We start from the raw sequence: 27,539 nt of genomic DNA, 5'->3' as shown, positions 1-27,539 counted from the left end.
GAAAGAGCTTAACTAGGATGTGGGTAGAGTTACTCAAGGATTTTGACATGAGTATCCTCTATAACCTAGGTAAGGCTAATTTTTTGTTGATGCTTTGAGTGGGTTCTCTATGGGTCAGAAAGAGCTTAACTTCAGAGTGATGATATTTTGAGAGCTTGTGTGATCAATTTAATGGGTAATTGAGATGATCACTTTACCTATCATAGAGTTTTCTTACAATTGTAGTTATCACTTTAACATCTAGATGTTTCCATGTGAGGCTTTTATGGGCGAAGAATTATATCTCCTATTAGATGGTTTGAGGTTGGCAAAGCTGGGATGATTGGACTAGACTTGGTTCATCAAACTACAAAAAAATAAAAGAACATCCAAGAAAGGTTGAAAACAATGCAAAGTCGTCTGAAATCCTATACAGATGATATGTGAAGAGACTTGGATTTTGAGTTGTATGAATGGGTTTACTTGAAGGTTTCACCCGTTAAAGGTGTCATCAAGTTTGGAAAGAAGGGGAAACTGAGTCCCTGGTATATTAATCTTATAAAATATCTAAGAGAATTGACAATATAGCTTATGAATTAGAGCTACCATCAAAGGTAGCAGCAATCCATTAGATATTCCACTTTTGTATGTTGAAGTGTATGAGCGATCCTTTATATATTATACCTGCTAAGAATAGTTGTATTATGGACAATCTATATTATGAAGAGACCCAATTCAGATTCTTCATTGTCAGGGTCGCAAGCTGAGAACCAAATAGGTGGCATCGATCAAGGTGTTATGGAGGAACTAATATGTTGAGGATGCTACTTGGGAGGATGAGGAGGATATGAATAAGAGATACTCACATCTCTTTTCACCCAATGAAATTCCAAACCAAGGTACTGACACTTTTCTTGGTACTCTCTATGTGAGTACATTGAATATATGTAAATTGAATATTGGGTGTTTAGTTGAATGTTAGATGTTTCCACCCCCAGTTATACTTAGAGTGATCATTCGAGGATGAATGTTCTCAAGGGCGACATACTTTAACACCTTAGTCTTAGAAAGGGCTAAATTAGAAAGAATGAAAATTAGAGTTGTACAAGTTACCCTTTGCATTCTGAGTTCGGGGTAAACTTCAAACAACCATAACTTTTATATCAGAATGATTTAGGTAGCCCATGAGGTATCAACTCAATGGTCTTTGATCCTCTTTCCAACACCAAGAGATTTCAAAAAATTTAGTTCGGATGAAGGAATTATGACCATATGAATACAGTGTCTCTAGCTAGAGCCTTTTCTTCCATTTTAAGGAGGGGCTTTTGTTTTTTGCTTACCCTATTAATCCCACATGTTTTGGCTTACCCGAATAGGTGTCTAAGCTGATTTAAATCAGTTTTTATTCTTTCAAAAACATATAACAAAGCTAGGGCAAAGTTCAAGAGGAGAAAGTAAGAGGTTTCAACAACTCCACAAGGAATTGGGGAAATCTTCAAGAACTTGGTTCTTTCAAGGTACGTGAGATTTCTCATAGTGATGGATTTTTTCATCCTTACACCAGGAATGTTTTTTCTTTTAGTTAAATGTAAATGAGACCGTTTATGTAAAGGTTCTAGAGGAAATTCTTTGAAGTTCTGCTTCATTCTTTGTCAACGGAGTCATATTAAGTTCTTGAGGTAAGTGTTTTGCGAATGAGTGTTGTGGTTAATGGATTTTTTGTGGAATTCACTGAACCGTTTTGGGTTTATTTAAATTTTTTAAATTGGGTGATGGAATTGTTTTGGGTATGAATTGAATCAAGTTTGAGAGAGAAAAGAAGATGGGGCAAATATATGCGCCAAGGTCTGTGTTGCAAAGAAATTTAGAAGTTTCAGTACCCAAATTATCATCCCCTCTCTGTGCCGTGAAGAGGATACAAAGTCCTTTGTCTCAATAATATTTTTGTGACCAAACTTTAATTCCTTTTCCACGTCACGTCAATGGCCTTCAAAACTTTTCTTCATTTTCTTCTTATTTCTAACCATCTAAGTCTTTATTAATCATTGTGAGATCCTATATCAAAATCATAACTCTTAAACTGACATTTCAGATCTAGTAAAGTTAATAGGAAACTTCAAAAGGTTTAATTTCGTAACAGTTAAGACTTGAAAAAGTTATTTACATATCTATATATATTTATGTACCTATGTTCATAATGGACTAAGAGATAAGTTCATAAGTGCATGTTCTCGAGAATGTAAACACCTCTCATATTTCAAAAAGTATTTCAATTAAGTAAGAATCCTTGTAATGGGTAAATTTAGCATAAAGTTATATCAAATATTTTGGGAGTAGTATTGAGCATTATGTTTGGTTAAAGTCTCTAATTATTTTGATGTCTCATAGAACTACATAGCCAACATAGGATAAGATAGCACTTATTCGCCATGCGATTCCTCGTTGCCTCTAAGAAGGCCAATTAGATGGTACATTAGTCACGATATTATCCTATACCCTAACAAAGTATAGGGGAAATGTGAGGTGACAAATTGTATCATTCCTAGGCTCCTGGTAATGGTTGGTGGTTAGAGAAACTCCCCACAAGTAAAGTATATTATTTTCATATTCTTTCCATTGTATATTATGTTATAAAATTAAAATGGTTTTCATTCCACTTTCAAGTATTAATCCAGTTATGTTACTTTTTGTCATTTAAGAAAGTAAGATGTTAACTCTAAACTTATCGTTTACCAGTACATTAAATGTAATCACGTCATTCGACATGCACAGTTTCATGATGTAAATATAGGTTAACAGGATCATCATCAGGCGCTTTATTGATATCGTTATTCACTCGCCAACATATTTTGGTGAGGACTTCTTGCTTCTTGAAGACTTCATTTTATTTATATTAGTAGCTTTGAAGGTGTCATGGTTCTTTTCCTAACACATATCTTACGTTGTTAAGGGCTTCATTGACAGACTTGATTAGATGTTTCCAGTATTTTCTCAAGATGTTTTGTTTAACCCGTGATTCATGTTAAGTATTTGGTAAGACATTATTGTCAAGATTTTCTTTAATGTCTAATGGTTTACTTATATAAACTTTTGTATACTATAAAATGTCATGTAAGTCATGTAGCCAGGCCAAGGTTTTGCTTGGGGGATTCGAAATGGTTCTCTAGTGTCAGTCACGTCCAGGGTGTAGGCTCGAGGTATGACAAACTTGGTATACGAGCCCAAAGTTAAAGAGCCCTAGGATGTTTATGAAGTCATGTTTGTAGACTATATTCATCTATGTGAATAGCTATACATCTATAATTAGGAGGCTACAACTTTTAGGAAACATTTCACTTTCTTCTACCATTTTCGTGCGATAGAGTTCAATTTTATAAAAGTTTCGTTCTAATTTGTGCTTGCACATATCCTTCAGATCATGCCTCCACGAAGAGTTATTTATGAATGTCACTAAGAAGAATGTTGACCCTCAGGATCAAGAGATTCCAAATGCACCGGAAGTTCAATCGCTTAAAGATATGTCACGAATGTTAAGTTCATGAATGCAATTCAGGTGTTGACTCAAGTAGTGACAACACAGGTTGATCGCCTAAGAGCCAGACATAAAGATGGAAATGAAGCATAGAGAGTCACAGAATTTCTTATAATGAGTCCGGTGGAGTCACTAGGTCAAAACTCAATGAGGATCTAAAAAACTTTGTGGATAAACTTCTTAAGGTGTTTGAGGTCATGCATGTTGTTAATGTTGAGTGTGTAGAGTTTGTTGCTTAAGCTCAAGGGCATTGCTAGTATATTGTTTGATCAATGGAAAGAACAGGGTTGAAGGGGCAATGCTATTGACTTGGGTTATGTTTGAATATTCCTTCTTAGGAAATTTTTTCCCCGAGAAATAAGTTAAGAGAAAGGTGAGAAAATTTCTGAATTTGAAATAGGAATTCAAGAGTGTCAAAGTGTACAACCTCAAGTTCACTCACCTATCCCGCTATGCTGTAGAGATGGTGGTTGGTATGAGGAGCAGAATGAACTTGTTCGTGTCTGGACTATCCTGTGTATCAAGGAAGGTGAGATGATTATGAGGATAGGATACATAGACACAGTAAGGCTTATGATTTATATTTAACAGGTTGAGGAACACAAGTTCAAGGACATGGAAGAGTTGTGTAGAAAAAGGACTAAGGCATCAGATCATAAGTCGAGCCAGCAGAATACTAGGAATATGAACCGATCATCTTTTCAGCAGAGCTCATTTGGACCTGATCCATCGTCAGCTAGTGCGCCTGCACCAACAAACATGAATGATTATAGGAATCATAAATCTTAGAATTTCAGAGTCCAAGGTCTCACTCACATAGTGCAGTACAAGGGTTCCCACACAACTCACGTTATGGTAAGTGTGGTAAGCTCCATCCGGGAGAATGTCGTATTAGTACAAATCTTTGTTACAAGTGTGGGAGGACGAGTCACTTTTCTAAGAAGTGCCTCAAGGATAGGCAGGGAAATGGTGGAAATAAAGCCCAATCTCCTTCAACTACACCAAGAGAAAGAAATATTCGTAAAGGAACTACTTAAAGAACAGGCGGGGCTGCAAACGGTATGTAATCTATAGCTAGTCGCTAGGATCAGGAGAACTCAACAAATGTTGTCATGGGTATGCTTAAAGTCATTACTTATGATGTTTATGTCTTGCCTCTTGGTGTAAGTCTTTCGTTTATAGCTTTATATGTAGCCATGAAGTTTTGCATTTCCCCAAAAATCTTCTTGAACCTTTTAGTGTTTCCACACAGGTTGGTGATTCTATTCAAGTGGATAGAGTCTATCATGATTTTACCATATTTTTCAAACACATGGATACAATGTTTGATTTAGTTGAGCTAGATATGGTGGATTAGTCAAGTTCCAGTTTCCTAATAACTAGTTATAGAGTGGAAAAGTAGTTCAACAATGCCTAAGTGTAGGTTTATTTCATACTATAAGGCTGGAATGTTAGTTTCCAACGGGTGAATCTATCACTTAGTCTGAGTTAATGACATTAGTGTTGAGACATTGTCTATTCAATTAGTTCAAATTGTGAGTGAATTTCCAGAGGTATCTACAGATAATCTTCCCGAGTGCCTCCTGAGATAAAATTTGAATTTTATATAGATATCATTCATGATACTCAACTTATCTCTATTCAACCATAAATAATGTCATCAGATGAGTTTTCAAATCTAAAAGAACAGTTTATAGATCTCTTTGAGAAATGTTTTACTGGGGAGCTCAGGTCTTATTTGTGAGAAAGAAAGATGGATCTCTCATAATGTGCATTGATTACTGTCAATTCAACAAGGTCACTATCAAGAATAAGAATCCACTTTAGAAAATCAATGATCTTTTCAATCAAATTCAAAGTGCCACTTATTTTTCAAAGATAGACCTCAAATCTGCCTATCTCAGTTGAGAGTAAGATAAAGTGACATCTCTAAGACAGTATTCGGGGCCTGTTGTGGTAATTATGAGTTTCTTGTGTCTTTTGGCTTGAATAATGCTCTTGCAGTGTTCATGCACATCATGGATAGAGTTTTTTTGACTTATCTTGACATGTTTGTTATCTTATTTTTGATGAAATTCGGATTTATTTGGGGAATGAGGATGATCATGCTAGTTATCTCAGAATAGTTCTCCAAACTCTCAAGGATAAAGAGTTATATGCTAAATTCTTCGAGTGTGAGTTTTCGCTTAGGTCCGTAGAATTCTTAGGATACATTGTTTCTAGTGATTTGATTCAAGTTGACACTCCAAAGATTGAAGTAGTGCAGAACTGGACCAGTAATCATATCGTCAACTTATATCAGGAGTTTCTTGGGATTGTCCGGTTATTACAGAACGTTTGTCGAGGGGTTTTGATATATTTCATCCCCATTGCAAAGTTGACTCAGAAGATAGTAAAGTTTCAATGGTCTGAAGTTTGTGAGAAAATTTTCAAGAATTAAAAACGTGATTGACTATTGCCCAGTGTTGACCTACCGGAGGGTATGCAAGGCTTTATTGTGTATTCTGATGTGTCCAGAGTTTGAATCGGTTATGTATTGATGCAAAATAGCGAATTTATAGCTTATGCCTCTGGACATCTTAAGATTCATGAGAAGAATTACCCGACTCATGATCTTGAGTTGGCTATTATAGTATTTTCTTTGAAAATATGGTGTCACTATCTCCATAGTGTTCATGCTGATGTGTTCACCGATTACAAGAGTCTTCAATGTGGTTTTAGTCAGAAAGAGCTTAACCTCAAACAGAGGAGTTGCTTAGAGTTACTCAAGGATTATGACATGAGTATCCTCTATCACCCTAGTAAGGCTAATGTTGTTGTTGATGTTTTGATCAAGTATCATAGGAATAGTATTGCCCATGTTGAGGAAGGCAAGACAGAATTTGCAAAGTCATGCACACACTTGCACAATTAGGAGTCTGGTTGTTGGATTTTAATGAAGGGGGAGTGGAGGTGATGAATGGGGATCAATCATCACTAGTGTCTTAAGTGAAGGAGAAACAATACCAAGACCCTATTTTGCTTGAATTAAATGAAAATGTTCATAAGGTTGGCGATGGATTTTGAACAAGGAGGAGATGGTGTATTGACATAGCAAGGTAGATTCCGTGTACCTAGGGTGGACGAATTCCAAGAGAGGATCACGGAAGAAGCTCATAGCTCAAGATATTCAATTCGTCCTGGTTCCACAAAGATGTATCATGACTTGAGAGAAGTCTATTGGTGGAGTAGTATGAAGAGTTGTATTGCAGAGTTTGTTGTTAAGTGCATGTATTGTCAACAAGTTAAGGTAGAGTACCAAAGACCAGGTAGTATGTATCAGAATATAGATATTCCAAACTGGAAGTGGGAGATGATCAATATGCATTATTACTGGTTTGTTGCGGTCTTGCAAGCAACATGATTCGACTTGGCTGATCGTAGATCGAATGACTAAATAAACCCATTCCCTGTCGGTAAAGACTACCTATTTAGCAGAAGATTATACTAGATAATATAGTTAAAAGATAGTCATACTTCATGGGGTTCTGTGTCAATCATTTCAGATAGAGGTTCACAATTCACCACACAACTTTTGAAGTCTTACTAGGAGGGTTTGGGTTTGAAGGTAAACTTGATTATTATTTTCCATCCTCAGAACAATGGCCAAGCTAAGTGCACAATTCAAACTTCAGAGGATATATTGAGGGTGTGTGTGTTCGAGTTCAAAGGGTAATTTGGATGATCACTAACCTCTCATAGAGTTTGCTTACAATAATATCTATCACTCTAGAATCTAGATGGCTCCCTATGAGGCTCGTTTTGGGCGAAAATGTAGATCTCCTATTGGATGGTTGGGGGTTGGCGTAGCTGAGTTGATAGGACAAGACTTGGTTCATCAAACTATGAAATAAGTTAAAAGGTTGAAAATAGCATTAAGTCGTTAGAAATCTTATACAAATGTTAGGAGAAGAGACTTGGAGTTTGATGTAGATTCCTACGTTTACTTGAAGGTTTCACCGGTCAAGGGTGATATAAGGTTTGTCAAGAAAGGGAAACTTCGTATCATGTATATTAATCCTTATAGGATATCAAAGAGAATTGACAATGTAGCTTATAAGTTGGAACTACCATCAAAGTTAGCAACATTCCATCTGTATTTCATATTTATATGTCGAAAAGTTTTATAGGAGATCCTTCACCTATTATACCTATTGATAATATTGGTATTAAGGACAATCTATAAAGTATATAGGAGATCCTTCACTTATTATACCTATTGAGAATATTGGTATTAAGGACAATCTATCTTATGAAGAGATTCTCGTTCAGATTTTTGATTGTTATGTTCGCAAGTTGAGAACCAAGGAGGTGGCATTGTTCAAGGTCTTATGGAGGAAGAAATTTGTCGTAGAAGCTACTTGGGAAGTTAAGGATCATATGAAGTTGAAATACCCACATCTCTTTGCTCCCGGAGAAATTCCAAACAAAGGTACTAAGAGTGATCTCATTTGAGGAAAAATGTTTCTAAGGGGGAGATATTGTAACACCTCGTTCTAAGAAAGGGCTAAATTCAAAAGAACTAAAATAATACTCGTATAAGTTACCCTTTAAATTTTGAGTTTTGAGTCAATTTAAAACGACCAAAACTTTTATCACATAATGCATTATGTGTCCAATGAGGTATCAAATTTAATAACTTCAAGTCCACTTTCCAGTACCACCAAGTTCTGTTCAAATCTAGTTTGGATGAAGGAGTTATGCCCATTCTAGTGCAACCTCTATATCTAGAGCCTTTTCATCCATTTTAAGGAGGGACATTTTGGTCTTTTCATTACCCCATAAAACCCACAGGTTTTGGCTCACACAAATAGGGGTCTACGCTGATTGAAGTCAGTTTTCATTCTCTCAAAAATATTTAAGCAAGTCAGGGCAAAGTTCAAGAGGAGAAAGGAGGACGTTTCAAGAACTCTTCAAGGTTTTGGAGAAATCACCAAGAACTTAGTCCTTTTGGTGTATGTGAGGTTTCTCATAGTGATGTATTTGTTCATCCTCACGTGAAATGATTTTTGCTAAGTAAATTTTGTACGTGAAATCGTTTATGTAAGGTTCTTCGGGAAATTCTTGAAATATTGTTTCATTTTTTGTGAATGGAGTCATGTTGAGTTCTTGAGGTGAGTGTTTTTTCGAATGAGTATTGTTCTTGATGTGTTTTTTCGAATGAGTGTTGTTCTTGATGTATATTGTGTGGGTTTCATTGTAAACATTTCGGGTCTATGAAAAATCATGAAATTGGGCAATAGAATTGTGTTGGTATGAATTGAATCGTATTTGGGAGAGAAAAAGAAGATCGAGCAAAAATATACGCCCAGGTCCACGTTACGGATGCATTTAGAAGTTTAAGTACCTAGATAATCATTCCCTCTCTGTGTTGCGTAGAGGATACGAAGTCCTTTGTCACAAAAATATTCCACGACCAAAGTTTCATTTTCCTATCAGCGTCACACCAATGGTCTTCAAAACATGTCTTCGTTCTCTTCTTATTCTAACTTTCTAAGTCTTCATTAATCATTGAGAGATCCTATATCCAAATCATATCTCTTAAACTCACATATAAAATCAAGTGAAGTTAAGAGTAAAGTTCAAAAGGTTCAATTTCATAAACAATTAAGAGTTTCAAATGTTATTTATATGTCTAGCGATATAGTTATGTACTTATATTGATTATCAGACTTGAAAGATAATTTCACAAATGCATGCTTTCAAGAACGTAACAATGTATCATGTTTTGATAGGTATCCAAATCAAGTAAGAAGTCCATTCCTTGTAATAGGTAAATTGAGCATAAAGTTATATCAAATATGTTGGGAGTAGTATCAAACACCGAGTTGAGTTAGAGTCTCTTATGATTCTGAAGTCCCACAGAACTACGTAGCTAACGTAGGATAGGATAGCATAAATTTGTCATGTGATTCCTCACTATCTTTGAGAAGGCCAATTAGATGGATCTATAGTCACGATATCATCTTATACCCCGACAAAGTATAGGATGACCTGCAATATGAGGCAAAATGTTGTATCGTAACTTGGACCATGGTAATAGTTTTCGGTTAGAGAAACTTCCCACGAGTAAAGTGTATTATTTTTTTGTTGTTATCATTGTATATTGTGTTGTAAAGTTAAACTATTTTTTATTCCATATTTCATGTATTGATCCCTTATGTTATATTCAGTCATTCAAGCCAGTAAGTTGTTTACTCTAACCTTATCACTTACTAGTACATTCAATGTACTAACGTCATTCGACTTGCATTGTTTCATGATTCTAATACAAGTACTCAGGATCATCAACATGCGCTTACTTGAGATCGTTATCCACTCACAGACAAATTTTAGTGAGGTCTCTTTTCTCTTTTCTTCCAGGAGACCATTTTATTTCATTTAGTAGCTTTGGAGGTGTCACGGGTCTTGTCCCAACATCTATCTTACTTTGTTAAAGGTTTCACAGACAAACTTAATTAGACGTTTCCAGTATTTTTCTCATATTTTTGCTTAACCCGTGATTCATGTTAAACATTTGGCAAGAAATATTCCTAGGAATTTCTTAAATGTCTACGGGTTTACCTATAATTTCATGTAAGTCATGTAGTCAGGACAAGGATTCGCTTGGGGATCAGAAATGGTTCTTGAGTGTCAGTCCAGGGTATAGGCTCGGGGCGTGATATTAAGTTTACAAAGATATTAAGAAGATGAATAAAGTAAAACCACAATTAATGAAAGAATACATTAAAAATAAATTCAAGTAAAACTCCATTCAGATGTATCCCCGACCCAGGAAAACTTTCACATCTTGAACTTTTATGTTCAAACTTTGTTTGTTATCAAGACATACGAACAAAGTACAAAAATACAAAATATATAGTACCACTTAGAGGAATTAATTTCAACAAAAGAACAATAACATTATAGGCAATAGTGAATCATGTACATACCAACAAACACAACATCACACGCAGCAAGAGGGAATGTAGACTGACATACATGCTTTGTTTTACTCATAATAATCACACAAACTTAAATAAATAGGCACACACAGTGGAACAGAGACTAATACAGTTGATTCCATTTAGACCTCATGATTAATAAAGTCTGTGAAATAATATACGAATGCAATACAAGAAATTGAATTGATCAAAAAAAAAAAAACTAACCTGTTAGAGAGATTAATTATTCAGCAAAGTAAACTTGATTCTTATTTGATTCGAAGCAGCAAACTCAATCTTATTGGATTGTTAAAGCGTGATCCTCAAAATGAGAGGAGAAGTCCCTTTTTATAACACATATGAGGTCAAACAAATAAAAGAGAAGAGAATTAATTAAGAGTGAATTATGGAAAATGCTACTTAAACAGATTTTGAGAATAACTTTTTTTTAAAAAAAATAAAGCAAAAAAAAAAACTTAAAAGTGAACAAATAAAATATGTACGTACATATAATAAAAGGAAAAATAATTTATAAAAAGCAATCAATCCATTTACCTAAATTATATGCATAAGCAAGCAAATCAAGTTTATATACCTAGAGAATAATGCATAAATCACGAGGATAAGTACTTAAATAGAACAACTAATAACAATCAGAAAAGAAGGAAGATATTCTCGCAGACAAAATTAAGCAATATTACTATTACGAAAAAAAAATTGAGGGGACAGGGAATCATTATTGACCATGAATAACAAGTAACCATCATTTTAAATTTGGATAATGCACAAATATCCCCTCAATCTATTACCCAAATCTCAGAGACATACTTATACTATACTAAGATCCTATTACCCCTGAACTTATTTTATTAATAATTTTCTACCTCTTTTCGGCCTACGTGCCACTATCTTGTGGGCCCAACGCTAGTTGACTTTTCTTCAAGCTAGTGTCACGTAGACCGAAAAGGGGTAGAAAATTACTTATAAAATAAGTTCAGGAGGGTAATAGGACCTTAGTATAGTATAAGTGTGTCTCTGTAATTTCGAACATAGGTTGAGGGGTACTTGTGCATTATCCCTACTATATTAAGTAACACAATATGAATCAGTTATCATGCTAAAATTTACCATTATTGATGCAGCACTACACCAGTATGAATCTGAATCAAGTTATTCATATTAGTGAAACGATGCTTACAATAAAAAATTCTCAAAATCAAACACCATAATCAAAAAGCCAATTTAGACCATAATTAAATATATACAAAGTTAATGAGACAAAATCACTGATATGAGTGAAACGAATAAGTATCAATGAGTTTCACATCATTATTAACAAAAGAGATCAAAACAATAGTAGGCTGATCTAAAGCACTAAGATATTTAGAATAAATTTATGAAGAACTTGATAAGAAATAATAAAGTTTAAAAAATATTTTTGAACTTTTTGAATTATTAAGATAAATCAACAACAAGATGTGTACCTTGTAATTCACAGTGAAAATCGTCTAGCTGCTTCTTTGACAGGCTGGTGTAAGTCCGTCTGTGAATCACTAGGAAACAAAGATCTTTGTTTCTTGATTGATCGCTTGTTTTTAGTTTTTTGTTTCACACAATTTCCTCTGTATTTCCCGTTTCACGTACCTTAGAAAAATGCTCCCAGTAAGAGTCTTCTAAGAAGAGGTTGAACAGTCTGTCTTATCCTTTTAAACGGATTTATCAAAAATTAATTATTTAATTAATTAATTGGATAAGGCATAAAACAGATCAGGTCGAGTCGAGTCGGTCCACATGGACGACCTATGACCCAAAACTTACATCTCCCACTTTGCATATGGTGGACAAGACCCAAGTAAACATAATATCAATCAGACACACAATTCATACAAAAAATAGTTCGTGCGACCTGTGAGCATGAAGAGCTCATCGTTAAGGTTTTACAAGCCCTATATATGAACTCAATCACATGTGGAAAGAATTGACTACTATTAAAGGACACTATTACTCACAATACCCTAGACGTCATTCGCTACTTCAGTAGTTACTTATTCGATCCTTCAACCTCTTAAAGAGGTGAACTCGAGTTCATGTTAACTTTATCCACACAATTACACTTGAGTGTAATAGTCGGCTTATGTATACAAGATGAATTTTTCATTTAATCATCTTCCCTTATGACTTGAATCTATTCGTTCCATATCAACTGTTTTTCTGGACATATAATGCATTGTCGAATCGCTCATGGATATTAGGAACATGCTAAAGTAGCAACACCGATTTAAAATTCAAAAAAAACAAAAGGTCAAAAGGTATTTCATTAAAAAGTTCATTTAACTTTTCTGGGTCTAATAGAATGAAGAAGCAGAGAATATTCTTTCATTGACCCATTGATCGCTAGACACATGTGGTATGAAGCACGTTCTACGATGTTTACACCTTAAATTGGTGTATATGTCTCATTTTATTAATTATTCAACATCGTACAGACCTTGGTCTAAACATCTCCAGATGTTTAACCCTAGTTTCTCTTTTTAGTGATCCTTAAGCTCATTTCTTGAAGAAACTTTTGTCTACATCATAAAACAAGTCATAAAATGGTGATGAAATTCATCTTTTCACATTCCCCAACGTAAGACGCAATTTCTCGTGTGAGAGAGATAATCTCGCGACTTGCTCGATACATTTTATATCATACGTATTATCACATGCATACTACATTTAAACAAAAATTCAATAGTTATTTATAGAAGAGAATATCATAACAATCAAGTTAGTTTACTATACTAAAATATTACCATACTTTATGTAAACCTAGAGCCTTAACATGTTTTTCAAACAAGTCTCTAGAGATGATCTTAAAAAAATCAACTATCATTTCACGTTTATGAATGTATTGTAAAGTTATTTCTCCACTTAACACTATGTCTCTCACAAAGTTATACTTGATGTCAATGAGTTTGGTTCTTCTATGATACTTAGGGTCCTTTATGTACAGGATTGTTGCTTGACCATCATAATATAGAATCATTGAACCCTTAGAATTCTTTGCAATACTCTAATGTTCAAAGAATCTCTTTGACCTAACCACTTTTTTGTAATGCAAACGCACATGCCATAAATTCAGATTTCATGGTTGAAAGAGTCGTGCGGGCTTGCTTCTTACTTTTCCATGAAATAGTACCGCCATTTAGTACGAAAACAAAATCAGATGTTGATTTTCTATCATCCCTGCAGTCCAATCAGCATCTGTATAACCTTTTATGAATAAATCAGATCCACTATAACATAGTGTATGATCTGCAGTTCCCTTCAGATATTGGAATATTCACTTTACTGCTTTATGGTGATCGTTTTTAAGATTAAATTGATTTTTGTTAATAGACTCACGGCATAACAAATTTTTGTGCGAGTACATATAATAGCATACATCAAATTCCCGACAGCACTAGAATAAGGAACTCGAGATATGTCTTTCTTTTCTTTTCTTTGGACACATTTTAAGGCTTAATGTTTCACCCCTTGCTACAGGAGTATCCATGGGTTTGTAACCATACATTCGAAAATGTTCCAATATTTTTTTATATAAGTTTCTTAAGATAAATTTCATGGAGCGATTTCTTTGGATTTTAACACCCAATATGTAGTCTGCTTCACCCAAATCTTTCATATCAAATGATTTTGATAGTCATGACTTGATAGTTTTTACATACTCCAAATTATTTTCAACCAATAAAATATCATCTACGTAAAGAAAAAGAATTACAAAATTTTCATTGGACCTTTTCACATAGATACAATGGTCTTCATCGATTATGGTGTAATCGAATGACATTACCTCCTTATGAAATCTTAGATATCATTGCCTTGAAAATTGTTTTAGGTCATAAATTTATTTTTTCAATTTACAAATTTTCTTTTCTTGACCTTTAACAACTAAACCTACTGGTTGTACCATGTAGATTTCTTCGCTTAATTCTCCATTGAGAAAAATAGTCTTCACATCCATATGGTATAATTCTAGATCTAAACGAGCAACTATAACTAAAAATAACCGCATGGATGTAAACTTCACACGTGGTGAAAAAATTTCTTCATATTTTATTCCAACTTCTTGAGTAAAACCTTTTGCAACCAATAGTGCTTTGTATCTTCATATTGACCCATCCGATTTACATTTAACTTTAAGAATACATTTATTCTCAATAGCTTTACGTCCTAAGGAAGGTCAAATACATCCCAGATTTTATTGATTTTCATAGACTCTAATTCTTCTTTCATCGCTTTTAACCATTCATCCCTTTCAGGGCTTGATAATGCCTCCATTACAGAATTAGGTTTACCCAATTCTGTAGGAGATAATCCTCAATCTCATAAGATCGTTTAGGATAACCTTTTCTTATACTCTTAAGAATTTGAAGTTCAGATTCCTTTATAGGATCTTGGGATTCATAACTATGACTTGGACCAGGATCATTTCTTGATCCATTGAATTATCAAGTATGTTTGACAAACATAACTGATCTTCTGAATTCAACATTTTGTACAGAGATTCTGCTTCATCTACTTCACCCTTTTGGGAAAATCATTTTCCAAAAAACTGACATCTCGTGATACAATTTCAATAATACTTCCATCCTCCAATTCGTTGATGAAAATATACCCTTTGGAGCGTTCAGAGTACCTTATAGAGATACATTTCTTTCCTTTTTGACTTAGTTTACCAAACTCACCAAATGATCTTTAATATATGTTGCACAACCCCATGGTCGTAGAACATTCAGGTTTGTTTTATGACCAATCCAAAGTTCATAAGGCGTGGAAGACATTTTGTTCAATACGTAAGCCGCAATCAATAATGCATTTCTCCAGAAAGAGATCGACAAATTTTCCAGCGCCATCATTGATCTTATCATGTGTAATAATGTTTTACTCCTTGTTTCAACTACACCATTTTGTTGAGGTGTATAAGGAGTAGTTAATTGTCTGAAAAGTACCATTTTCAGTACATAATTCTTCAAATTGTTTTGACAAATATTCACGTCCTTGATCGGTTCTTAAAGCTTTTATGCTTTCATCTAATTGGTTTTCAACTTCATTCATATATCATTTAAAGCACTCAAGTGCTTCAGATTTATGAAAAATCAAATAGACATAATCAAAGCACGTGAAATCATCAATAAATGTATACCAAACCTTTTCCTTACATTTATTGGACCACAAATATCAAAATGAATTAATTGAAGCGGAAATTTATCTCTCTTAGCCTCCCCAATGGTTTGCGCGTAATCTTTCTAGCAAGGCAATTTTTATAAGTTGATATTTCAATTTTGCCGACTTATTCATTCAATCTTGCCCTATGTGACCTAATCTAGCATGTCATTTCAGTTATTGACATATAATTAGGAAGAAAATTTCAATAATTATACATGTGAAATACACAATCAAGCAAATCAATTCTCATAAAGGTTTGATATTTAAATGTAAAATCAAAAAGATACGTAATCATTCATTCATCATCTATGAATTAAACATTTAACAAAATTTGGAAATTAACTTCTTAATGTGTACACTAATTTATTTTAGACTATAATCACACAGATTTGAATGTCTAATTTTTAAACACCATATGATATTGTGCAATAGAATAATCATTCACTTATCCAAAAAAGTAAAAGAGAATAAAAACTCAAATATTCATATTAAAGCACAATTAAAGATGTTCACTTCAAATTTTAATAAATATAAAAAAATTCTGATAAAAAAAGGAGTATATGGATACATCATGGGTGAAGTTTTACCCATTTAAATCCTATTTTTATATAGTACTTCCATATTTTTTTCACTATCCCAAATTTCGATTCTAACTTCATTCAGTTCATTCTTCTAGTATTCTGGCAAGGAATGATGCAAAACATCATATCCTTCCCTCTTTGTAACTTGAATGTCACTTTCATTAAGCTTTTCAAATTTTACGACAGATCTGGAGGAATCCTATTAAACAACCAAGGGGATCCATCTTCAAAGATTTAAACTCTCTTAAATCTTTTTATTTTTTTTCGAATAGTCCTTTCATTCCTTAATATACTTTGTGTCTCTTTTGGGACACCAATCCGTATGACATCTCACTCTCGGAAACATATCTTACGGCAGGTTGATCTTCGACCTTGTCCTTTTGCTCGACTTTAAGAACTCTCACTTGGAGTAATTTGAACATGTTTCTTTTCAGCCATATCAGAAATTGAAACAAAACGAAATATGATTAATATCATTTAATGTGACACCATACGTCACAAATTTCTCATAAAAGGCAAGTAATTGTTCAAGGAACACAAGGACTAAACAAATACACAAGACCAATAAGATCCTAAAGAGGACACATATAAAAATAATCTTAAATAAGACTCTAATCTAAAAAAAATCCTTAAAAATACGTTTTTTTCCAGTCCAACTTAAAAGTCCATATCTTACTCGTTTTAAGTCTATTTCTCTATTATAATATATTTTCGAAAAACTCAAAACGAGCAGATGATTAAAAAAAAGAACAAGTTTCTACCCAAAAGCTGCACAACAAATTTCAAGATTGCTCCAGATAGATGCCGCTTTTCAGAAACAGTCAAAAAACAACCAATTTTTCAACAATTCGTATCGTACTCTTTTTAATTTTGTTATTCCATTGTAATATGTTTTCTGAAAGTTACGCACAAGTAGAATAAGAAAAAATATGTTTCGACCAAAAATATCTTCCAACCAATTTTCAGATCGCTATTAAACAGAAATAGTATTTTTCTTAAAAACATTCATAATTACTTTCTTAGTAGGACAAGTAATCCTATCTATTTAATGAGTCACAATTCCATATTATTAATCCACAATTAAACGTCAAAAAATATTGAACCTCTTCCAAAAAAAATCTTTCTATTCATTAATTTTTAAATAAAATAGTCTCAATTTTAATTTCTTATAAGCATATAAAGTGAATAGCTAAGAATGCAACACATAATGAGATTAATAGCGATGAGTCTGATACCAATGTTGGATTATTAAGGTAAATCAATAACAAGGTGTGTACCTTGTAATTCACAGCTAAAGACGTTGATCTGCTTCTTTGACAGATTGGTGCTCAAGTCCGTCTTTGAATCATTAGAAAACAAAGATCTGAGTTCACAAAATAGAAGTCTGCTTTGTGTTGATTAATTTTTCTGAGAAACTCACTTCTTTGTTCCTTGACTGATTGCTTGTTTTTTATTTTCTATTTCACACAATTTCCTCTCTATTTCACGTTTTCACGTACCTTATGAAAATTATTCCCATTATGAGCCTTTTAAGGAGAGGTTGAGTAGTTACAAATTATTTATTTATTTAATTAATTGGATAAGACATAAAACAGAATGTGTCAGGTCAGGTTGGTCCACATGGACAACCCACGACCCAAAACTTACATAACTAAAAAGTTAAAACTAGTAGAGAAAATAGAATCAAAAGAAGAATTAGAAACAATATAAGAATATTTTTTCAAAGAAATAAAATCGAACTCACTAAATGCACAGTGACCCCTTAAGGAAATTATTTCCCTCAAGTATCCGAGGTTAATGAAATATATTCTCCCAGGATAGAAAAGGTCTTATTCATTGGTGTATCGATACAAAAACCACGGTGTCAGCAAACCACTCAACGACAATAAAGTACATTTATAATACTAGATTTAGTAGTAGAAGAAGTCCAAAAAAAATTTCAACTAAAATGAGAGGAAAACCCTCCATCTATTAAAAAAACAAAAGGTAGTGTGGAAAGATTTTTACTATGTCTTACCGAAAAGGTCACAAAACTTTGGAAGAGTCAATATTTCAAAAATGTCACAACCTTTCATAAAAGTCATAACTTTTCATAAAAATCACAATTTTTCATTAAAATAGCAACTTTTCATAAAAGTCATAACTCTTCATAAAAGTCGCAACTTTTCATAAAAGTCGCGACTCGTTATAAAAGGTGTAACTCTTTATTTTCCATTCACACCTTTTAAAACCCAACATTATTTTTAGAATACCAGTTCATGCTTAGATCGTATATTCCATTATCGAAGTATATCAAAATCGAACAAAAGAACTAACTAAAGCTGATTTATTAAGATTCATTTTAAGCATGTCAAAATTTTAAAACTTCTTATCGACCAAATCCGTTTCAAATAGTGTTTGTTACCGTCATCACAGCAGCTTGTTGGAGTGGTTTCTTATGTTGTTGTCTCCATCACTCCGACGGAGAAAAATGAAGAGCGGGGTTCGCTGGCCACCGACTCACTAGTCCCATACATGTTCTTCGAAATGGATATTCAATGCTCTTGCTACTTTAGTAGTTTTTGGTGCCTTCGTCGGAGAAAAGAGAAGAGTGGGGCGATAGGTCGAATGGTTGCAAGGATGTCTCACTGGTGCCTTCACATGGTGGTTTCATCAGAGTAGAGAAAGAGAGAAGAGAGGATCGGGGTTTGAGTTGGTGTTAGCTTCATCTGAGATGGCTCTGTGAGAAAGAGAGGGTGGCATTTGGTGGCTGGTTTCGTCGGCCACTAGCACACAGGAGAGAGGAGAAGAGGAGAATATGGTGGCGATTGCCATGGTAGCCTCGCTGGAGATGGCAGAGCAGTGGTGCTCGCAGGTGGTGAGACAGAGAAGAGGAAAAGGGTGAGGTGCGGTGGACAAGTTTTTTGGAGAAATAAGAATGTGAGGTGGAGATTGGATCTCTTAAATATGAAAGAATGAAAATTCAATCTTGATTATTGGTTTAAAGAAAAGTACGACTAGAATTATATCAGGATTGTATATCAAATTGAGATGGATGACTCAGATTAAAAGATGAGAGTTTTTTTAAAATGGAATTGAATCAGAAAGCTATAATTGAAATAAAGTTGGATTTAAGGACGCGCTTGAAATGGATTGAATAGGAATAAAAGGCTATGAATTAAGTAATTTGAACATAAGAGGCTATGATTTAAGGAAGATTAAATGAATTTCTATTTAATTCAGGGTCAGGTACCAAATACTTTTCATTTAGAAAATTAAATATGCAGTGTATTATTCAATTATTTCACCAACTACACAATGCACAAAGATGAGTCCCCATATAAGATTGGGTGAATTGTAGATTCTCTAACATTAGTGGGAGATAATAAATTGAAAAATAAGTTATGTCATCATTGTTCAGATCCTCCTTGAAGAGATAATTTAAGTCAAAAGTCAGATGCATTCGATGACTGTATGTTATAATCTAGTTATAAATATTTCAATAAAAAATTCTAGAAGAACATAATTTATGATATGCTTGAAGCGTGATAGATTACTCGATTCAAAAGATAAAATTTCTTGAAGAAGTAAAGGAACAAAATGATCAAGGTTGTGATGATAATGACACAAAATCTTTAGAAAGAGGACCATAACATAACACTTCATAAAAACTTTGCAAAAATTCATGTACTTGAAATAAATAGAGATCGACAAGTTTTGTCATATTATAGTCTATATCAAATAACCGTCGATAATATTTTAAATATATATAATTTAGCGCTAAAAGATTGTAAATGGTGGCAAGGATCTTGAATTCAAATCCATCAAATGGTATAAATAGATCAATCATTGGACAATATTTATGCGATTCAAGTATATTCTATTTTCCTTTTAAAAATGATATTTGGGACTTATAGTCCATATACCAAGTATAATGTTAGTGGGATACAAATGAGTTATTATGGTACAAATAAAATCGTAAGATATAAAATATGATTAGTACTTTTAAGGCATAAAAGATTTTTGCAGAAGTACTAACATTATTGTATAGAAATTGTTCTCACATGGTAGATGAAATGAGGTTCTCTGTATGACAATATAAGAAAAAAACTTGAAATACATATAATGAATGATTATCATGTTTATCATATATTATTATAAGTGGGAAGCTCCTAACCTCAAAATTGACTTACCATTTTATCCTTATGTTACCCCTAAAATAAATTAATATTAATATCTATTTAATTAATTAAATATTAAGTAAAAGTTATATATAAATTCATGCATCAAATAAGATCTTAATGCATCATATATTCATGTACTAATTAAATGTAGATAATGAAGAGTCTAATAACCTTTCAATTTTAATTTGTAAGATAAGTGGGGGTAAGTGAAGAGTCTATCAAACATACTCACACCATATTATTTATATTCCTTATGTTATTCAAGTTTGTAATCATCTTGCATTCTACAGTAGGTTAGTCTACATCCCTTGTAAAATTTTCATTACCAGTTTGTAATTATAAGAATTCTTAGTATTTTGTTTATTTCTATTCTTTAAATTTCATGCATATTCATCTTCTTTTTATTGAGAAATATGTAAATTATGATAGTTACAAGATGAATATACTCCAATATGAAGTTGTAAGTAAATATTTATTTTTCATATCTCTATCGTTTTGAGTTCTTAAATATAACTTCGTAGTTGATTATTGTATTTTTGTATTCAACCTTTCTTCTATTTTTAGGATATATATAGTAAAGCTAATCACATTTTGTATTTATCATTAATTATTTTGAGGGTAAACATGTTAAATCTCATAGAATAATAATTATGTCTCTTTCATTGTTTGATAATCATTTATCTTTTTAAACCAACATATTTGTACTTTTTTCTTTTTATATGTAATCTCAAATATTTAAAAATTTCATGTACTTAATTGTTATAGAAAGGTACAAAATAAGTGCAAAAGTAAAAATAAAATAAAAAATAATGTATAGTAAAAAAATGACTAAGTGATACATTGAATAATATTGTTTTAGAATTCATTATATATATATATATATATATATATATATATCTTTATTCTTACCATATTCATGTCTTCTTTTCTGTTTGTCTTATTTATTATTGTTATATGATTATAATTTTTTATACATATGATATGTTTCGTCTAGAGTAAGGCATGTGTTGTCTAGAGTAAGTCTACTTTTAACAAAATGTAATTTAATTAGTATGAAAATATTTTTGTATATATATTTTAATGTGATGTCATATCTTTATTTACTTCTTTTTTTTTCGTTTGAAATTGTAATTTTTTCTATAAATTTGATGGCATACCGCCCAAACATTTTGTAATATTTTTCTTTATACGTATCTTTTTTTATAGACAATTTCTTTTTTGATTATTAAAACTTGTGTTTAGTTATTAAAATATATTAATTCCTCTGATAAAATAAAATATTAATTTTCCATGAAGCCTCCAACATCTAACACAATATGTTATGTTATATTTTGTGCAGAGTTATATTCTTATGTTAAACTTACATATGAAAGGACTTAGATTTGAACTTAGCTATATAAATTAAAGTTTTCTTATATCAATTAGGAGACAAACGCGTGATGCACATTCCGAGAACTAGTTTTATGAAAATTCATGAAGGATTTTAAAGCAATTCCATTGAATAGTACCCCAATGGTTATGATATCGCTTGACATAAAGATCAACTGTGATCTCAATAAAATGGTAAGAAAGAACCATGTTATAGTGCAATTGATGCACCTATGTATTGTGCTATTATTATTTCTTATATAACATCACTTTTATCGGTGAAGATATTAGAGAAACAAATATTGACACAAATTATTTATTCTGATTTGTAAGGTTTATTGATTATGGAATTGCAAGAAATTATGAAGTTTGATTTCAAGAAAGTTGTATGTTTTCACATGGAAATACTGTCATATTAAATCATTTCACAAAATAATCAGTTTATTTTCGTACAAGTGAAAGTGTCGCTCAATGTTTGATTGTTGTGTCTAACAAGTCAAATGAGCAATTTGTCTAAACTGACTAGATCATCAACTGGTTGTCAAAAATATATTTGGTCAAGATCATTAACTCTACACATTCAAGAAAAATGTGACATCACTTCGAAAAGAGATAATCCAACAACATTATATGAGAAAAGAACACATATATAACACAATTAAGAAGAGGACACATCAAAGGAGGTAACAAAATATATATTTTATTCTTATTTTACTCGTGATCTTCAAAACAAGGGTGAAATAGTTCAACAAGTTCGTTCAAGTGAAAATCTAACAGATATATATTCACGAAGACATTACCAACTTCAACCTTTGAGAAGTTGATATACAAGATTGTAATGTGTCATTTTCAGATTTTTAAGTGATGTTTTCATTAAGGGGAGTAAATACGCGTCGCACTCTTTTTTCTTTAACTAGGTTTCATCCCACTAAATTTTTCTGGTAAAAGTTTTTAATGAGGCAAATAAAGTGTATTACTACACTTTTTCTTTCACTAAGTTTTTTTCTTTTATTTGTACATCCAATTGTGAGTATTTTAAAATAAATGTCCACACAATATATTTTGTGCCCAAAAAATAAACTCCATGCCTAGTAACTTTGTGCTCAAGTTTTGTAGCTTATATATTTATCCCCTCTTATAATATGAAGGGGAAAAAAATTGAAATATATCTGAACTTTGACTGATATTATTGTTACGATATCAAATTTTTAAAGGACATTTTACCTAATACACTATTTAATAGTGTATTTCAAAGGTATATATGTGTCCACGTGGACAAAAGAATTGCATAATTATAAATAGTAATGTATCCACGTGGGCACAAGTATACTATTAAATAGTTCGAAGGAGAGGGGATAAAAGATCTTCATAAAATTTTGTATCGTAACAATAATTTCCACTTAAGTTAAACTATTTTTCAGACCTTTTTTCTAATATGAAATGATATAAAGAAGAAAAAATGTTCAATAATAAAGAAAAATTACTGCTACATTACGTTTTCTCTTTCCATATTTGTTCCTCTTAATTTCAATATATTATCTTTATTTTATACTCCATTTCTCCCAGACTCGATGCGAAATTTAAGAAAAAAAAGTAAGATTTTTAAAATTTATAAAACAAAATGAATGATAAAAATTTATGTGACTGTAAATAATTTCATTAAAAATAAAAATACACACTTTATAATTAAACTGTTAATTAATATATAAAAGTGTCAATTATTTTTTGTACACAATAAAGATCTTTTACTGATTTTTCAATGATAGATTCAAATAAATAGTAGTGATAAGCAAATGCGTGGTGAATGATGCAAGGAATAGAGAGTAGGAAGATAGTGTAGGTGCACCAAAAGATGGAACCCACAAAAGTCGTTTTGAGCCGTTTAAAAATAGGGCCCCATCCACATCCTCCAACCTATTTTTCCATCACTTGTCAATAGTGATGTTTAGTTTCACTAGTACGTACTACTTTATAAGATTTTCAAATTTATTGACAAGTTTGAAAAATAACACTCTTTTTGACTCCTTTTTCTCTCTTTTTTTTCGCCCTCCGTGTTTGAAATTTATATTAAACTCTCATTAAATTTAGATAGTGGTTTGCATAGCTCAAGCGGGAGTGACAATCTGAATTTTTTTTTTATATTCACGCCTCAATTTCAAGATATCTTATTAAATAAGAAACACTTCCACTAATATGCCACAACACATATTCGTCTCTCTCCTTCTGCCAATTACTGTCTGTAGTTATATTTAATGTGTTTTTCTTGAAACTATAAGAGGGGGCGGGGTCCTCTATCTATATCTTATATCTTATTGTTGGGGTTTCAACATACTCTTCCTTCTCTGATACTCTCCTTTTCTTTTTGAACTTGAAAAGACAGGTGCTTATAATCTGGAAACTTTTTGAGAAATATGAATGCTTCAAAGTTCATCAAATGTGTAACTGTAGGCGATGGTGCTGTTGGCAAGACCTGCATGCTCATTTGTTACACTAGTAACAAGTTCCCTACTGTGAGTTTCTTCTTTCCTTGTTAAACTACTTCTAATCTGGGCATGAGACGAGTGGACTCTGGTAAAGCTTGAACAATCCTTTTTTTTTAGCTAGCTTTTGGAACATGAGTTAAGCAGAAGAGCTAATTTGACACATTCATCAATATTTTTCCCCAAATCCAAATATTTGTTTCATCGACAGTTGTTCCAGTTCTTATTTTGGGGGTTTTCTTGGCAGGACTATGTTCCAACTGTATTTGACAATTTCAGTGCCAATGTAGCTGTGGATGGGAGCATTGTCAATTTGGGTTTGTGGGATACTGCAGGTACTTCAACTTTTATGCAAATAGGTGGGTTGTTTTTTATTTGTACATTGGACTTATGTATTAACTTTGTGGTAAAGGTCAAGAGGATTATAGCAGGCTGAGACCACTAAGTTACAGGGGTGCAGACATTTTTGTACTAGCTTTCTCTTTAATAAGTAGCGCAAGCTATGAAAATGTTCTTAAAAAGGTACTCCTTCCAACACTTACTTTTCTATATCATTGTTTCAACAAAAATGTCTATTTTTTGTTGGTATATCTCTATTATTGTCATTGTCAATGATGCAAAAGTTTAATCTTACTATAAATTGAATGCAGTGGATGCCTGAACTTCGTCGTTTTGCACCCAATGTCCCAATTGTACTTGTTGGAACTAAATTAGGTATGAGTTAAGCTGATATCTCATTTTATTGTATTTTACAAGCCGATGGATATGGAGAGATTTGTTCTTGATTTCCTATTACTAAAGCTTATTCGTTTCTACATTTTTGCTAGACATTCGAGAAGATAATCGCTATCTAGCAGATCATATGGGCTCAAATATTATAACACCTGCCCAAGTGCGTGAATATGTTATTTTGGAATTTGCAAATGCTTTAACAGAGCTGGCACATTCATGACTCAATTGGCTTGAATGCAGGGGGAAGAGCTAAGGAAACAAATTGGTGCAGCAGCTTACATAGAGTGCAGCTCTAAAACTCAACAGGTATTTTAGCTGTGCTAAATATTAACCTTCAGTCTCATTAACTATGTGTTGGCTGCTAGGCGAACTTTCGCTAACACTTGTAATTTGAAATATTTGCCTTTTTAACTTAACTGATTATGGCTGTCAGAATGTGAAAGCTGTTTTTGACACTGCAATCAAGGTTGTGCTTCAGCCTCCTAGGAGGAAGGAGGTAGCGAGGAAGAAAAGGCAAAGAAGCACTGGTTGTTCAATTGTGTAAGTTTAGCATTCTAACATATATTGTTTATCAACAAGAATTGGACCATATAATAACTATATCCTTATGAGTTTACCATGTGCTACATACTTGATTTTGATATGCTTTACTTGAGCCGAGGGTCTACCAAATAACAGTGCCTCTCTACCTTGTTTGTAGAGTTAAAGTTGTGTACACACCACCCTCCTCAGACTCCACTTGTGGGATTAAACCGGTTACGTTGTTGTTGTTGTTGTTGTTGTTCCTTATGAGTTGACCTGACTGCTTACGTACCAACACAATTTGAAACTTAGGGCATGCTTCACCTAGTGTGAATCACAAGATGTAACTCTTTCCATTAGTCTTTTAAACTACCAAAATGAAGGTTGTTAATCCAAAAACTCAACGGTCATTGTAAATTAGACAAATCATGGAAACAAGATATGGTTTTTATGAGGTGCAAAATGTTGTTTCAATGTGAATTAATGCTGATGTTTATTGCAAACTGACTCTGCTTGGAGGTGGTATGTTCAAATTTTATGTTTGAACTATACTATTTGCTTTACCAGGGTTAAGAAGTAACTTGGGATATATGTTTCACTAAACCATCTGAATTGGCTTAAGATTTTCTGATTTTTACAAGTCACAAGACAAAGCAAGGCAAATGTATTTGGCATTTTGTACCGTGCTTTTCAGTTTTGTTCTGTTAGATCCAAATTGTTGAGAATGCACTGAATGCGAATCAATGTTGCTATCCACATGCTTGCTCTTTGTATTGAGGCATCTATGGCTTGCTCTCACTAATTGTATAGGCACTCAGGTGGTGTCTAGTCGGAGTTCATTTAAGTTTTTGCATTTGCTCTACAAATACTTTCAACTATTTGGCGAAGTGATTCTTAGTTCGTAACTTTATAAATGAGAACCATAGTATGTTGCTTGTTGATAGACTATTTGTTCAGTCTCTAAAGTTTCACTTGGTTTCAACAGCAGGGGGATCGTTTGTGGAGGCTGTGTTGCTTAGGAAAGTTTAGGATTTGGTTTTCGTGATATGTATCCTTCCAACATGATCTGACTCAAGCTCTTCCCAGTTGTTTTTTTGCGCTACAAGCCAAAGCTGGAGCTTGCATTATTATGATATAGCTGACGAAGATTGTATTGTATTACCTGTTTTGTAGCACAAACTATTTGTGGAGAAGCAGAGGGAATTGTTGATTTCCTCAAGTTATGTATTTTTAATGTGTTGGTCTTGTGGATACACTGTTAACTTGGTTAAAGGAATATCATCCCAAATGCACTTCTTATCTTTTACGATAAATCATTTTCTTTTTTTTTTTAATTTCAAAGAGAGTACTTTCAAAGAAGACCATAAAACAGATCTCACATTCCGAAGTCCCTTGAACTTGAACCAGAAAAATGACTTCTAAATAAGAAGAAAACGCCACAACTTCATGTCACAACCTATAATGGAGACACAAAATGAACGTAATAAGGAAATACACTGTTTAACAATCTTTTGCGACCGTAATATAGAAGAAATACTGACTAACAACACCTAATCGGAAAAGAATAGTAATTATTTTTTATTTATTGGATTTGATTTAGAAATGTCATCGTTCACCCATTGGCCCAATATAGTTTAGACACTCTTAAAGAGATGATTTTTGAAGGGGTGTACCTAGTCAAGAGGCTTAGAGTCCGTTTGGTCATTCGATAGAAATCATGATTTGAAATTATGAGATAAAGTTGGTAATTTGTTTGGACATGCAATTTGGATGTTATGACTTCTTCTCGAAGCAAGTTAGGGTTCTAAGGATCTTCTAGTCTCCTTTCCAATTTCACCAAGGGTTTCTGTCAAGGTTGTGAGAAATGAATCAATGGGTGCTATTCACCGATTCATTCCCCGAGAAACCTCAAATTTCCATTATGATTCTTGCCTAATTTCAGTCTTTTCATGATTTTGCTTATGGGTTAAATTGATTTCAAGTTTATTCGTCATGATTCATGATTGATC

The 27,539-nt window shown here is 32.8% G+C and overlaps 1 protein-coding gene and 1 long non-coding RNA gene across 5 annotated transcripts in view; one reads left to right on the top strand and one right to left on the bottom strand.

The window, feature by feature from the left end:
* The window catches only part of LOC107026135, a 61,971-nt gene extending 42,727 nt beyond the window's left edge, over positions 1 to 19,244 (bottom strand). For 2 of the 4 annotated variants that reach the window (XR_003579348.1, XR_001457538.2), the window contains exons 1-3: positions 17,543 to 19,244; positions 11,958 to 12,176; positions 10,702 to 10,817 (exon numbers count right to left, since the gene is read on the bottom strand). This is a non-coding gene — a long non-coding RNA (uncharacterized LOC107026135). Of the gene's footprint in view, positions 1 to 10,701; positions 10,818 to 11,957; positions 12,177 to 16,142; positions 16,692 to 17,542 lie in introns of those variants that run through there. The other 2 variants (XR_003579349.1, XR_003579350.1) reach the window with 2 other exon arrangements.
* A 4,567-nt stretch (positions 19,245 to 23,811) lies between these two features.
* Positions 23,812 to 26,843, top strand: LOC107024330 (rac-like GTP-binding protein ARAC7). The gene is made up of 8 exons (XM_015225289.2): positions 23,812 to 24,306; positions 24,524 to 24,611; positions 24,689 to 24,798; positions 24,927 to 24,990; positions 25,104 to 25,168; positions 25,249 to 25,314; positions 25,442 to 25,548; positions 26,516 to 26,843. Exons 1-8 carry the CDS (start codon positions 24,208 to 24,210, stop codon positions 26,547 to 26,549), a joined length of 633 nt encoding a protein of 210 aa, XP_015080775.1. The 5' UTR covers positions 23,812 to 24,207; the 3' UTR covers positions 26,550 to 26,843.
* The last annotated feature ends 696 nt before the right edge of the window (positions 26,844 to 27,539 follow it).

Source organism: Solanum pennellii, chromosome 7 (genome assembly GCF_001406875.1).
Source record: "Solanum pennellii chromosome 7, SPENNV200".
NCBI classification, from domain to species: Eukaryota; Viridiplantae; Streptophyta; class Magnoliopsida; order Solanales; family Solanaceae; genus Solanum; species Solanum pennellii.
This window is presented reverse-complemented; position numbering and strand designations above follow the sequence as displayed.